The 14,991-nt window shown below is 47.1% G+C and overlaps 1 protein-coding gene across 3 annotated transcripts in view; it reads left to right on the top strand.

Annotated features, from left to right (window-relative positions):
* The window catches only part of depdc5 (DEP domain containing 5, GATOR1 subcomplex subunit), a 31,639-nt gene extending 16,755 nt beyond the window's left edge, over positions 1-14,884 (top strand). For 2 of the 3 annotated variants that reach the window (XM_074688499.1, XM_074688498.1), the window contains exons 29-43: positions 45-212; positions 466-688; positions 822-955; positions 1,050-1,149; positions 1,340-1,402; positions 4,703-4,812; positions 4,912-4,992; positions 5,125-5,257; positions 10,883-10,982; positions 11,097-11,336; positions 11,715-11,884; positions 12,143-12,314; positions 12,388-12,448; positions 12,539-12,621; positions 12,700-14,884. In XM_074688499.1, coding sequence (XP_074544600.1) covers positions 45-212; positions 466-688; positions 822-955; positions 1,050-1,149; positions 1,340-1,402; positions 4,703-4,812; positions 4,912-4,992; positions 5,125-5,257; positions 10,883-10,982; positions 11,097-11,336; positions 11,715-11,884; positions 12,143-12,314; positions 12,388-12,448; positions 12,539-12,621; positions 12,700-12,998 — 2,137 coding nt within the window. In that variant the 3' untranslated portion in view covers positions 12,999-14,884. The remainder of the gene's footprint in view (positions 1-44; positions 213-465; positions 689-821; positions 956-1,049; positions 1,150-1,339; positions 1,403-4,702; positions 4,813-4,911; positions 4,993-5,124; positions 5,258-10,882; positions 10,983-11,096; positions 11,337-11,714; positions 11,885-12,142; positions 12,315-12,387; positions 12,449-12,538; positions 12,622-12,699) is intronic. The other variant, XM_074688500.1, reaches the window with a different exon arrangement.
* The last annotated feature ends 107 nt before the right edge of the window (positions 14,885-14,991 follow it).

The raw sequence follows: 14,991 nt of genomic DNA, 5'->3' as shown, positions 1-14,991 counted from the left end.
CCACACCAACCTGAGGCGGACTCTGTTGCTGTGGCATCCTGCAGGTACCCGTACGAGTCGGCTCAGATCCAGTACAGCTACAGCCTGTGTCCTCCTCACTCTGACGCTCAGTTTGTTTCCTGCTGGGTGGAGTTTGGTCACGAGAGGCTGGAGGAGTACAAGTGGAACTACCTGGACCAGTACATCTGCTCTGCTGGCTCAGAGGACTTCAGGTGCACACGCACACATACACGCACACACACTCACACACACACACACATACACGCACACTCACTAACACACACACACACACACACACACACACACACACACACACACACACACACACACACACACACACACACACACACACACACACACACACACACACACTCATCATTGAAGTATTTCCTGTGGGGATTTTTGCTAACTGGAGTTATCAGTGGGGTGAAGGTAACAGACTGGTGTCTCTTTATTCGTCCACAGTTTGATTGATTCTCTGAAGTTCTGGCGGACTCGTTTCCTCCTGCTGCCCGCCGGAGGAGCTCGCCGCGTGGCGGACGGTGAGGGACACTGGGATGTTTACGGGGATGGAGCAGGCACTGGGATGAGCAGCAGCGGGGACTGGGTCCTGCTGGACGGCTTCATCCGTTTCCTGGAGGGCCTCAACCGCATTCGGCGCCGCCATCGCTCGGATAGAATAATCAGAGTGAGCCAGCCTTAGTTCCACTCATTCTCACATCAAATGCAAACGTAGCAGCTTCTTATTTTCTGTTTCTGGCTTTCTGCTCGGGCAGCCACATCAGTTATGCTCTTATTATTTTCACTCTGTCACGAAACAGAAGGGAACGCCTTTGAAGGGGCTCCAGGTGACCAGTCCTCTTCTAGCGTACCCCACTGAACCTGTGGCACCCAGTCAGGGTAAGAAAGGCACCTCAGCGCTGTCAGCCCTGCTGGAGATGGAGCAGAACCAGAAGTGAGTGTGAGCGGGGATGGCGGGAACCACGTGCTGACCTCAGATCTTCAAATGCCACGGTCTGACTTCCTCTTTGTGTTCCACTCTGACTCAGGACTCTGGAGGAGCAGCTGCAGCAGGCCAAACCCTCCACGGCCGTCACTGACCTTCCCGCCGTGGCCACGGCTCCCACGTGTGTAGACAGTCCCCGGAAGGTGAGCCTCTGTCACTTTGGTTGACTTTGACAGTCGTAATGATCAACCTTAAACTCATGGACTGATTGTTTTCTGGCTGGTGCTGCTGGTGCTCATGCTCCATCTGTGTTTCCTGCGTGCTTCAGCTCTGAACCTTTTGCGGGGCTTTGTGTGTTTAATCTTGGGTTGTGTTCTTTTCATACGCTGATAGGACGCAGCCTTTATTTTGGATTTTATTCGTAGCCCTCGCTCCTCCTACATCTATAGCTCACAGGTCAGTAACAGTGTCACCGTGCAGCGCTGCAGCTGTGAGTGTGTGTATGTGTGTGTGTGTGTGTGCGTGTGTGTGTGTGTGAACTTGTGTGGTAGTTTCTTTAGGTCACTTTGCATGACTACACTGCTTGTTTGCTGCATTAGGAAGGTGTACAGAGCTCCTCATCAGAGTCCAGTTTTCCATGTTAATGAGTTTGTGCCTGAAATCAGAGGTGTGCTCAGAGGAGAGGCAGGAGGGGCTGTCCCTTGGTGACCTTTGACCCTTAAATTCAAAACATGCAGGAATCTCCCTGTAGAAGATACACAGATGATAAAATGTGATGAATTTAAGATGAAATCTCCTTAAATATGAGCTTATCATTTTCAAATATTCACCAAAATGTGTTAAATAAAGTGTTAAATGCTCAAAATGTCCTGGAAGAAAACCTCTGGACTCGTCCTGAAAAGCTCTAAAAGTTTTTGGATCAGAGCTTACACCTGTCAGGTTTTGGACATCAGAGACAAGACCAAACATTATTCTCCTCATCTCAATCCAGCAACTTTCGCAGACTGAATCCATGCAGACTGGGTCCATGCAGACTGGGTCCATGCAGACTAGGTCCATGCAGACTGGGTCCATGCAGACTAGGTCCATGCAGACTGGGTCCATGCAGACTGGGTCCATGCAGAGTGAGTCCATGCAGACTGGGTCCATGCTGACTAGGTCCATGCAGACTGGGTCCATGCAGACTGGGTCCATGCAGACTGGGTTCATGCAGACTGCATCCTTGCAGTCTCGATCCATGCAGACTGCATCCATGCAGACTAGGTCCATGCAGACTGCATCCATGCAGACTGGGTCCATGCAAATTAGGTCCATGCAAACTGAGTCCATGCAGACTGGGTCCATGCAGACTAGATCTATGCAGTCTCGATCCATGCAGACTGGGTCCATGCAGACTGCATCCATGCAGATAAGGTCCATGCAAACTGCATCCATGCAGACTGGGTTCATGCAGACTGGGTCCATGCAGACTGGGTCCATGCAGACTGGGTTCATGCAGACTGGGTCCATGCAGACTGGGTCCATGCAGACTGGGTTCATGCATACTGGGTCCATGTAGACTGGGTCCATGCAGACTGGGTTCATGCAGACTGGGTCCATGCAGACTGGGTCCATGCAGACTGGGTCCATGCAGACTGGGTCCATGCAGACTGGGTCCATGCAGACTGGGTTCATGCAGACTGGGTTCATGCAGACTGGGTCCATGCAGACTGGGTCCATGCAGACTGGGTCCATGCAGACTGGGTTCATGCAGACTGGGTCCATGCAAACTGGGTTCATGCAGACTGGGTCCATGCAAACTGGGTCCATGCAGACTGGGTCCATGCAGACTGCCCTCTTGGTTTGGTTTGTGATAGTGCTACAGACCCCTCCTCTCCTGGACAAACTTTAGCTTTTCACCCTGGCTGTTTTATTTCAGCTGCCTGCTCTGCACATCTTAGACATTTCCTGTCAATTCAATCAATATGCAATGATAAGTCAGCTGTATATAATCAACTTATCACACAGCACAATCTGTCCATGAAAATCACTGACTCGGACACTGATCAGACCAGATTATCAAACATTACAGAGACCAAACCTGACCCTTGTTTGCAGCCTGTCAGGGGGGAGGGGGTAGAGGTCATATCACTGTCTATGTCAAGTGGTTCAGATGTATGCTATAAATAAAGAAGTAGAATAACATCCTATAATGCTTTGTAAACTAGGACAGACCAGCATGGACAAACTGCACCTTGTCCAGTCAGCAGTGAAACAGTGATCGAGGGTCAAATCTAAAAACTCTTTACAACTTCAATTTTCATCTCTTGTTGTAAAAACAGAAACAAACATAGGGGTGTAATTTAAATTGGAGATTAAAGCTTCCAAACAGAAAAAGCTTGATCTGTTTTTCACATTTTTCTGCTGAAGACCTCCGAGGTGACTGGATGACGACGTATCAGTGGAAGCAGATTCATTCAGGAATCACAGAAAAATGTGACCACAGGCACACTCATTTACACAGATCAGATAAAGTAAGGATCGTTTTATTAATTATTGTCTGTGTTTGGATTTGGATTGGCCAGAAAGGGTATTTCCCCAGCAGGGGGTTGCCAGTATCCAGCACCGCTATTTATGGGTCATGGTCTTCAAATGAGTTTTGTTTTTAATCAGTTGTCAGTGGGACTTAGTGTTCGACATGATAAAAATAAGGGCGCCATTTTGGCCAGGAAACAACCGTATTTTTACCTCTTTACCTCGTATTTTTGTTTTTCAAGAACAAAAACACTTGAGGAAAAAATCTTGACTTAGACTTTCATGATTCATCCATCGGAGTGTTAAACCACTTCCTCATCCTGGGGACCCAAAACTAGCTGTAGGGGGTGAAATGAAGGTGTTCAAAAATCTGTTTTTCCTAAGCTCAGTGCAAATGTTTGAAGAGGCAAAGATCAGCCACAGACACCCTGCTCCAGCAGTCAGAGGACACTTCACAGGTTTATGTCTCCTTCATTAAATCCTCCTGTTAAACAAAACTTGACAAAGTTGTCATCAGATTTTTTGAGGTAGATATATCCTCTCAGGAGCACCATTGGTGATCTGATCAGGGGCAGCACCAACACTCCTCCAGGCTCTCTGTTTGTGGTTAGTTTTATATGACGACATTCAACAGTGCATCATTTTTTTATTGCAGAGTTTGATTTTCTTAGTCACTTGCTGTCAGACTTCACGTCAGATTGTAAAAACAAAAAATCTATTTTTGTAGCATTAAACAACAGTCCCTTGTTTTACAAATGCTGTGCTCTTCTATCACAGCTGGATCTATTCACCCTAATTCCCTCAGAGTAACCAGTGGAGGCCTGCTCCTGTCCTCGAGCATGACCTCTTGACCTCTGACCTCTGAGTCTGTTCACCAAAATCAAACCCTAACATTCCCCTGCAGTCAGCCTACTCACACACCGAGTTTGATCTTTGTTTATCCAGACGTTGACGTAAATGTCTCAGAGATTTCTCCCTCTACGTGACGACAGAGACGAACACAGGTTGATTTATCCATAAAGAGCGTAAAAACTTGACATCAGCCTGCCGTGGTGAGCTGAACACTCTTTTTCCCAGCATTCACTCTGTTTCTGATTCATATTCATTGGGCTGCTCTTCCTCACTGTGTCACGGTGGTGTAGGGATCTCAGAGGCGTGTGGTCAGCGTTGAACGAACAGGGAATTATACCTCATGTTTTTGAAACCCTGAAAACACAGACAGTGATGTCTTTACCTGTGTAGCTTGTTGATGCCAGTGAAGCTGCGGACAAAGTCGTGTTGTCGTCAGTAACGGCTGGAGCAGCACCGACAGCAGGAGAGACGGCGGCCAGCAGCAGCACCACAGACATCAGGTGACCTTTGACCCCTGGCTCTTAGTGATGTGTCATAAGACAGAGTCATAAGACAGGTTTACAGGTGAACATGTTTGTGAACATATCATCTGTCCACAGTGGGCAGTCTGCAGCAGGAGCTCTCTCCTTGTCGTCCTCTTCCACTCTCCAGGAGATCCTCGAGGCTGTCAAACATCCCACGTAACTTATTTTTCTTTTCTGACACTTACAGCGGTCGTCTCTGAGATCTGTCGGGTTTTTATTTCTTTATGTCATTTCTTCACATCCTGAGGTGGTTTTCTGAAGGTGTCATCATATTTCTCTCTGGATCAGGACGGGGGTTCAGCTGCTCCCTGAGCAGAAGGGTCTCCCAGTGAACTGCTTCATCAGTGCCGAGGTGGTTCACTGGCTCGTCAACAAAGTGGACGGCATGGCCACTCAGGGCATGGCTGTAGATATCATGCAGGTAAGAGTCCTGGGTTCAGACTTCACCTTGAGGAAGACTTTCATGCCATCAGGGACAGAGACTCTCATTAAAAACTGGGTCCCAGTGAGACCAAACAAAAACTCTTTATAAAGGACAAATCGTACGAGGGCAGGACGTGAAGTTTACTGAAACCAGAGGAGAGGTGGCCAAGTCAGATCTTATAAAAAAAGATAATAATATTAATAAAAATAATTTAAAATGCAACATTTGACAAAAGTTAGAGCTGTGGGTAGAGAGTGTTTGTTTTAAATTTGGTGCCCCTTATTACCGTAGAGTTCAGAATATAAGTCAGGCTGGTTTTTTTTAGCTCTCTCAGAGGCAAAGGTTCCTAAATTATTATTTGTAATAACAAAAAAGCGTTCAGTACTGATTTCTTCCTGCTCTTTCTGGTTTTACCGGTGTTTGTTTTGGACATAATGATCAACTTTGTTCAGCCCAACACTGAAAAAACTAAAATCTTGTGTTTTTGTCTTGAACACTCTTGATATGAGCCACATTAGACTGATGAGTCCAGAAAAATGTCTTCTTTCAAATTATTTAAAGACAAAAATTAAATTTGAATTGCCAACAAGTTAAAAAAAAGCCAAGCTGTGTGTGTACAAAACTGCTTCCTGTCGGCCTGAAGAGGAAGCAACATTCTCACGACCATGGCTGAGATGGGTGCAGCTAACACACTGTGTGCCCTAAAAACGTTACATGGTGTTTGATTGTTGGAGCACAGCAACCCTGTTTATCAGGGTCATCTACTTCCTCTAACGCAGGGGCGTCAAACTCATTTCACATCGTGGGCCACATACGGCCTAGGGAGATGTCAAGTGGGCCGTACCATTAAAATTATACCATACTCTGCTATAAATAACCAAAATATCATGTATTTCCTTTGTTTTGGGTTAAAGAAGCCCAAGAACATTAGGAAAATATTGAAATTTAATGAACTATCCTTTTACAAAGCATTTCATAAAACACCCCATATTTCCTTGGACAAATGTGCAATTTACTTTTATCATTCACATATATGAATTGCAACTGATCCCACTGATTGTACAAAGGCACAAAACTTTAACTGGTACTGAAAAATATAGTAATGCACTTTAAGATTAAATGAGACTTTTAAAAAAGGAATTTTTAAACCACTTACACATACAAATATAAAATCTAAATTTAATCCTTGCGTACACCTTACAAACTAAGGAGAGTGATTTTAAAATGTGTAATTAATTTAAGTGCACATTTTTTTAATCACCACAGTAAGGATTCATCACAGAGCTATATTCTTTCAATGCAAACAGTATCTAAGGCAGCATTTTAAAGGTGTTAGTCTAGTCTGGACTTGTTTTTGTTCCTGAAACTTGGCATCTTTTGGCCTGTACAAGTGCATCAACACCAGGTGTCATGTCCTGACTAGCTGTCACTTTCAGGATTTCATTTAAGTGCTTGTTTGTGAGTCTTGAACGCATTTTTGTTTTATTGATATTCATCACTAAGAATATTTGTTCACACAGGTAGGTTGTCCCAAACATGCACAAAATTTTAGCAGCCAGGGCTGTTAATTTGGGGTACCCTGGTCGTAGATACTGATAAAATTTGTCCAGACCTACGGAGGCAAATTTGCCCTTCAAATCTGTATCAAACTGTAAATCAATTATTTGTAGCTGAATTTCCACCGGCAGATCAGAAGCTTTTACTGTGAAAGGTGAGCGAAAAACTGAAAATTCTGTCTCAAGTTCACCAAATACCTGAAAACGTTTCTCAAACTCCCGCAGTAGTCCTGCAATTTTGTCCTTGTACCGCTTCACGTCCGCATCAGGTCTGGTCACACACACATCTCTCAGACAGGGGAAATGAGCAGGGTTGCCATTTGCCAGTTGTGTCTCCCACAAAGTCAGCTTCAACTTAAATGCATGTATGTTGTCAGAAAACTGTGTAACAACTTTTTTGCGGCCTTGCAGCATTTTGTTCAGATTGTTCAAGTGTTCAGTAATATCAACCAAAAATGCAAGGTCCTATAGCCATTCCTGAGATTGTAATTCCAACACCGGTTTTCCTTTTTTCTTTGTCCGACTTCCTCTCGTAGATCAAAGAAATGCCTCAGCACAGCACCTCGGCTTAACCATCTCACTTCAGTGTGATATGGCAGGCTGTGGGTAATGTTGCTGTCGCTGAAAAGTTTGTCAAACTGACGATGGTTCAGACCTCTGGGCCGGATGAAATTCACAGTGCGAACAACCACCTCCATGACGTGGTCCACTTTCAGCGACTTGCAACACAATGCCTCCTGGTGCAAAATACAGTGAAATGTCCAGAAACGTTCTCCTCCATTAAGGGCTTGTACTTTGTCTTTGAACTTTGTCATGACACCTGCTTTCCTTCCGACCATGGATGGCGCGCCGTCTGTAGCCAGGCTAACAGTGCGGGACCAGTCCACTCCAACTCTGCCCAGTGCAGCAACGACAGAGCCGAAAATGTCCTCGGCTGTTGTGGTGTCCATCATTGGCACCAACTCAAGAAACTCTTCAGTAACAGTCAATGTCTCATCAACTCCTCGAATAAATATGGCCAGCTGGGCCACGTCTGTGATGTCAGTGCTCTCATCAATTGCAACGAAAATGCAATAAATGACTTGACTCTTTGTTTCAATTGACTGTCGAAATCTGCCGATAGTTCCGAAATCCTCTCTGCTATAGCATTCTTTGTCAGGCTAATATTGGCAAAAGCTTGTTGCTTCTCGGGACACACGAGTTCAGCCGCCTGCAGCATGCATCGTTTAACAAAGTCACTGTCGGAATACGGCTTCGATGCTAATGCTATTTCACTAGCAATTAGGTAGCTGGCTTTTACCGCTGCTTCACTGACTTCTCTGCTCTGGATGAAAGTTGACTGCTGTTTCCTCAGACCCGCCAGCAATTCGTTGATCTTATCTCTTCTCAGTTGTCTTTGCAAGCCGTCATATTTTTCGCTGTGATGAGTCTTGTAGTGGCGTCAAATATTATATTTCTTCAATACCGAAACTTGTTGCAAACACACCAAGCACAAAGGTTTTCTGTGCATCTCTGTAAATGAATACGGTGTGGTCCATTTTTCTTTGAAAATTCTACACTCCTTATCTACTTTTCTTCGTTTGGATAATGACATTTTGGCTAATGAGGGTGTAGCAGAGAGGTAGAGACGAAGGTAGTAACAACGTCATAACAAGCAGCTCTAACGAGTGAAATTTGCTCACACTGAACGCCAAGGCGTACTGAGACCTGCTGGATCCATCCCCGGTCCAACCCTGGTCCAATCAGAATTAGAACTTTCTGACTAATTTTTGATGGGTCAGGCTATAGAGGGTTAACAAGAAATGAAATCTGAGGGTCTGAGTCTCGACAAAGAGGCTGGTTTGAATCTATTGGATTTGAAGTGAATGAAACTTGATTCAGAGTTTCATAAAGAGGTCTGGACTGTGGTCTGAACTGTGGTCTGGACTGTGTTCTGGACTGTGGTTACGAGTGTGTTTGGGACTGTGGTTGGAAGTGTGGTCTGGAGTGTAGTCTGAACTGTGTTCTGGACTGTGGTTGGGATATGGTTGGAAGTGTGGTCTGGAGTGTGGTTGGAAGTGTGGTCTAGACAGTGGTTGGGAGTGTGTTGTCCAGACTGTGGTCTGGACTGTGGTATGGACTGTGGTTAGGACTGTGGTCTGGACTGAGGTCTGGACTGTGGTTGGGACTGTGGTCCAGACTGTAGTCTGGACTGTGGTCTGGACTGAGGTTGGAGTGTGGTCTGGACTGTGGTCTGGACTGTGGTTGACAGTGTGGTCTGGACTCTGGTCTGATCTGTGGTCTGGACTGTAGTCTGAACTGAATTTTGGACTGTGGTCTGGAGTGTGGTCTGAACTGTGGTCTGGAAGTGGGGTCTAGACAGTGATTAGGAGTGCGGTCCAGACTGTGGTATGGACTGTGGTTGGAAGTGTGGTCTGGACTGAGATCTGGACTGTGGTATGGGACTGTGGTCCAGACTGTAGTCTGGACTGTGGTCTGGACTAGAGCTGCACGATTTGGGGAAAAGGTGCGATTTGTGATTAGGGACTGTGTGGTCTTGACTGTGGTCTGGTCCGTGGTTGGGAGTGTGGTTGGGAGTGAGCTCTGGACTGTGGTCTGGACTGTGGTTGGGAGTGTGGTTGGGACTGTGGTCTGGACTGTGGTCTGGACTGTGGTCTGGACTGTGGCCTGGACTGAGGTCTGGACTGATATCAGGACTGTGGGCTGGACTGTTTTTGGGAGTGTGGTCTGGACTGTGGTCTGGACTGTGGTTGGGAGTGTGGTTGGGACTGTGGTCTGGACTGTGGTCTGAACTGTGGCCTGGACTGAGGTCTGGACTGATATCAGGACTGTGGGCTGGACTGTTTTTGGGAGTGTGGTCTGGACTGTGGTCTTGACTGTGGTTGGGAGTGTGGTCTGGACTGAGGTCTGGACTGTGGTTGGGAGCGTGGTCTGGACTGAGGTCTGGACTGTGGTTGGGACTGTGGTCCAGACTGTAGTCTGGACTGTGGTCTGGACTGAGGTCTGGACTGTGGTTGGGACTGTGGTCCAGACTGTAGTCTGGACTGTGGTCTGGACTGAGGTTGGAGTGTGGTCTGGACTGTGGTCTGGACTGTGGTTGAGAGTGTGGTCTGGACTCTGGTCTGATCTGTGGTCTGGACTGTAGTCTGAACTGAATTTTTGGACTGTGGTCTGGACTGTGGTTGGAAGTGTGGTCTGGAGTGTGGTCTGAACTGTGGTCTGGAAGTGGGGTCTAGACAGTGATTAGGAGTGCGGTCCAGACTGTGGTATGGACTGTGGTTGGAAGTGTGGTCTGGACTGAGATCTGGACTGTGGTATGGGACTGTGGTCCAGACTGTAGTCTGGACTGTGGTCTGGACTGTGGTTAGGATTGTGGTCTGGACTGTGTGGTCTGGACTGTGGTTGGGTCTGTGGTCTGGACTGTGGTCTGAACTGAGGTCTGGACTGTGGTTAGGAATCGGGTTGGACTGTGGTCTGGACTCTGGGCTAGACTGTGTTTGGGAGTGTGGTCTGGACTGTGGTCTAGACTGAGGTCTGGACTGAGGTCTGAATGGAGTTCTGGACTGTGGTCTGGACTGTGGTTGGGAGTGTGGTCTGAACTGTGGTTTAGAGTGTGATCTGGACTGTGGTTGGGAGGGTGTTCTGGACTCTGATTGGGAGTGTGGTCTGGACTATGGTCTGGACTGAGGTCCAGAATGTGGTCTGGACTGAGTACCGGACTGTGGACTGGACTGTGGTTGGGAGTGTGGTCTGAACTGTGGTTTGGAGTGTGGTTGGGACTGTAGTCTGGACTGTGGTTTGGAGTGTGGTTGGGACTGTGGTCTGGACTGTGGTCTGGTCTGTGGTTTGGACTGAGGTCTGGACTGTGTTTTGGACTGTGGTTTGGAGTGTGGTTAGGACTGTGGTCTGGACTTAGGTCTGGACTGTGGTCTGGACTGAGGTCAGGACTGTGGTCTTGACTGTGGTCTGGTCTTGGCTCACCACCCCACATCACTGTGGAAACATGTCTGAGTTCAGCTGCTCCATGTTTCCATTCCTGTGTGCTGACTTCTTGTCTTCACTGTAGAAAATGCTGGATGAAGGTTTGGTGGCCCACGCCTCTGGAGACGCCATGCGCACCTTCGTCTACGGATTCCACTTCTACAGGATAGTTGGCGAGAAGGATGGTGAGCGGATGGCTTTGAATAAAAACTGATTTTTCATGAATGCATGTGTGTGAGCGATATCAGGAAGTCTAGATAAGATAAACATTAATCGCAAAGTCTTCCTGTCCTCTTCAGGCCCCACCTCCCCTCCCCCTCCTTCAGCGTCCAGCGGCTGGTCAACCGCGGCCCTGGAGGACTTTGCCCTGTTTCAGAGGAAGTGGTTTGAGGTGGCCTTCGTGCTGGAGGAGCCTCGACCCTGCAACCTCCCGGCCTTCTTACTGCCCTGGTTACCGAGCCGACCAGCCTCCTACGCCAGCAGGCACAGCTCCTTCAGCCGCAGCTTTGGAGGACGCAGCCAGGCTGCCGCGCTGCTAGGTACACCCAGCCTGACCCTCCCAGTCCAGCTGCAGAAATCAAAGACAGGTTTCAGATTGGTTTGGTTATCATCACATGGAGAGACCTGTATGAGCTGAGAGACAGGCCTGAATATCCACAGAGGGAGGAGGTCATGACCCCAGTGTTCCCACTAAGTGTCAAACAGATGTTACACAAACTGAACTTGGCTTTAATCTTTATGTTTCTGTAGTTTTCAAGTGTCCAAAGTTATTTAGAGTGAGTGTGAAACTTAGAGTTAACGTGTGCTGATAAGAAGCGTGTTTTGATATTCAGATCATCATCTGTCCTCTTCCTGTTTGTCTGATTAACTCCATGCCTTCCTGTCTCTGAATGTCCTTCCTTCCATCTGTCCTCCAGCTGCTACTGTCCCTGAGCAGAAGACGGTCACTCTGGATGTGGACGTGAACAACCGCAGCGACCGGACAGAGTGGTGCAGCTGTTACTACCAGGGAAACTTCTCCCTCAACGCCGCCTTTGAGATCAAGCTGCACTGGATGGCCGTCACTGCTGCTGTGCTCTTCGAGATGGTAACTACAGCAGACACCTGATGACTCACTGGATTCCTCATCCTTTCCTTTTCTCCCATTCCTCCTTCATGAGACAGTGACATTAACAGATGTTTGTCTGCACACAGTGCAACACTTCCATAGCAATCAGCTGGGATCTCAGAGTTTGAAACTGGCTCAGGTTTCTCCTGGTTTGTTAATGTTTAGAGGAATTCGAGGAGGAAGTTTGGGTAAAAGCTGAACATGCAGAGCGGTAGTTTAACCTGTGTTCTCTGACAGGTCCAGGGCTGGCACAGGAAGGCAGCGTCCTGCAGCTTCCTGCTGGTTCCTGCGCTGGAGGTGCCCTTTGCCCTGACCTCCTACCCGTATGGGGATCCTCTGAGAGCCCAGCTTTTCATCCCTCTGAACATCCACTGTCTGCTGAAGAACGGCAGCGATAACCTCTTCGATGGTAAAGAGCTCGTCTGAACAGATTCACATCCACATCAGCTCAGTCTCAAATGTCTGTTTGATCTGATCTACAGGATTTGAACCAGAGACCTACTGGGACAGGATGCAGCTCTTCCAGGAGGCCATTCTCTACCGGTTTGTGTTGTTCTGAACAGCTCCCTGATGTATTTGTCTTGTTTTTGTGTAACATTGAGTAAAAATGTTTGAATGTGCCCTTTAAACCAGGTTTGGGTTCGTTCACGACAAGTTTTCTGCCTCAGCCTTTAACTTCCCCTCAGAGAACAAGCCTCAGTACATCCATGTAACAGGTCTGAGACGCCGCCACGTTAAAACACAGCGAACTGCCCTTTAACTGTGCCCCTGAACCTCCCTCTGCCTCCTCTCAGGCACCGTTTTCCTGCAGCTGCCGTACTCCAAGAGGAAGTATTCGAGTGGGCAGCAGCGCAGGCGCAGGAACTCCACCACCTCCAACCACCAGGGGCCGTTCAGCAGCGAGGAGCAGGTCGGGTACTACTGGGCCTACAACACCATGCTGACCAAGGCCTGGAGGACAGGGGTGCTGAGCGACGAGAGGCTGGCTGAGCGCCTCCTCAAAGACTTGACCGACTTCTGCAACAATAAGGACAACAGACTGCTCAACTTCTGGGACAGCTGCCAGGAGAAAATGAACGCCAGCGCCCCCTGATGGACAAACAACTCTACAACATTTAGATATAGAGGGGGATGAACGTTTTCCGGTGAACCACCGCTGCTGCTGAGAGAAGAACCAGGTGACTCTGGCAGACGTGCTGATCTCAGGACGTCTAAACATCACACACTGACACGATCCTCTGGTCTGACTGATGGAAGATGAAGAATAATAAAGACAAAGACACATTTATGGGTTATTTTTCATTTAACCATTTCCTCATAAGCATTCAGATTCTCTTTCTTATTTTAAGACTGAAGAAAAATGTTCATCAGAGCAAAAGGAGAAACATCAGCTGTAGTAGGAGATGTCCATGCACAGAAATGGACGTCGGTGTTTCCTGTGTTCATGGAGGCAAAGTTTGTTGACCCTCGCTGACACGCTCAGTGGACTGTAGAGAGCGGTTTGAAGCAGCTTCTCTCGTCTTCTGACCATTCACATCACTCACACACTGATGCTGCTGCTGCTGCACAACGTATCTGATCCCTTTCACACTCAGCTGGCACAGATAATTATCGAAGACTAAATGAGCAACAAATAAAGAGAAGAAAGAAAGTCATGTAATTCTGATGTAACATTTACAATAGCTCCCTCTGCTGGCCATCTCTGACATCCTCCCTCACATTAAACTCATCCTCCCTTTGGAGATGGGACCAGATCTCTGTCCAAACAGGAAGCACCTGAAAGCACTTCCTCTGCTCTTCTCTCTTTTCTTTGATTAATTCATGATTTTTTATGTTTTATGGAATTATTTAATTTTAGCTGTAAAGCATTTTTAGCTGCCATGTGTGCTCTACAGATAAACCTGCCTCACCTCACTGTAGGTCATATGTAAGTGAACTTACAGAGATATAAATATGAGACGCAGCATTTAACCAGCCTGAAGTTGACCATAGACTGTGTAATACATGAACGTAGTCTCTATGACATCACTGGTCTATTTCTGAACCAGAGTTTTAGAGCAAATCTTAGGTGGGAGCCATATTGGGAATGGGGCGGGCTTTGAGCCTCCATGCTAACAGCTATAGGACACCTGCCTGTCTGTCGGATGAGCTCACCTCCGATTGGACAAACCTGTCATTTTAATTTCTTCTAAACTGCTGAGTTCAAAGAACATCCACCACATCCACTACAGAGTAAGTGTAATAAGCGATTTAGACTGATGTCTTTTTTTTTTGTACCACGCTGTAAATATGTTCATTTCTGCTGTTAAAACAGCTTTTTGACAGGGTGTGTACGAGGTTTCAAGCACTTTCAGAGCCACACACTCCACAAACTGCAGATTTTATCATTTTATTGCCTCATATTTTTAGACAGGAGGTCACCGCTTTGAGTTCACGCAGCTCTATCGAGATCAGTCAAATGTGCCGAAAAGCAAAACAATGGCACCTAGAGGAAGTGCTAAAAGCAGCGGTTCATCAAGTTTCTGCCTGAGGCTAGCTGCAGGAAGCAGCGTGGTTCAAAAACCAGCTCAGGTCTGAATCACTCATTCCTCCATCTGCACACACTGTGGGGTGATTTCTTTTTCTAACTCAGTGCTTTAGAAGATACCAAGAGTGTAAGTTTACCCAACCAGGAGCACAGCTCACATGACTGACAGGTCTGGGGTCCTGTAGCTGTTAGTGAGGAGGCTCAAAGCCCGCCACTTAAATCAGCAATTCCAATATGGCCTCCATCAAATTTTCTTCATTACTCTGCATCAGGAACAGACAGATGATGTCACAGAGGCTGTGTCCGTACAGTCTGTGAGCGTGGTGAGCCGAGTCTTTGAGCAGACACCTGATGACCTGGGGCTACCATGACCCCAAACGGGAGTCAACAGCAGAACCAGCTGTTTGGCGTTGGCAGAGAACATTTCTCAAATTTTTCATGGATTCAACCCACAAATACAAGTTCCTTAAAATGTGTCTCCAATTAAAAGAGAAACAAACAGACTTTACAACAGGATGAGATTTATTACCAAGAAGAAACACAGAAATGATCCACCAAA

The sequence above is a fragment of the Halichoeres trimaculatus genome, unplaced genomic scaffold (assembly GCF_033239565.1).
Source record: "Halichoeres trimaculatus isolate MK-OKI-2021-1 unplaced genomic scaffold, fHalTri1.1 fHalTri1_scaffold_15, whole genome shotgun sequence".
In the NCBI taxonomy this organism is placed as follows: Eukaryota; Metazoa; Chordata; class Actinopteri; order Labriformes; family Labridae; genus Halichoeres; species Halichoeres trimaculatus.
The sequence above is the reverse complement of the archived record's forward strand: the minus strand, read 5'-3'. Positions and strand labels throughout refer to the sequence as shown.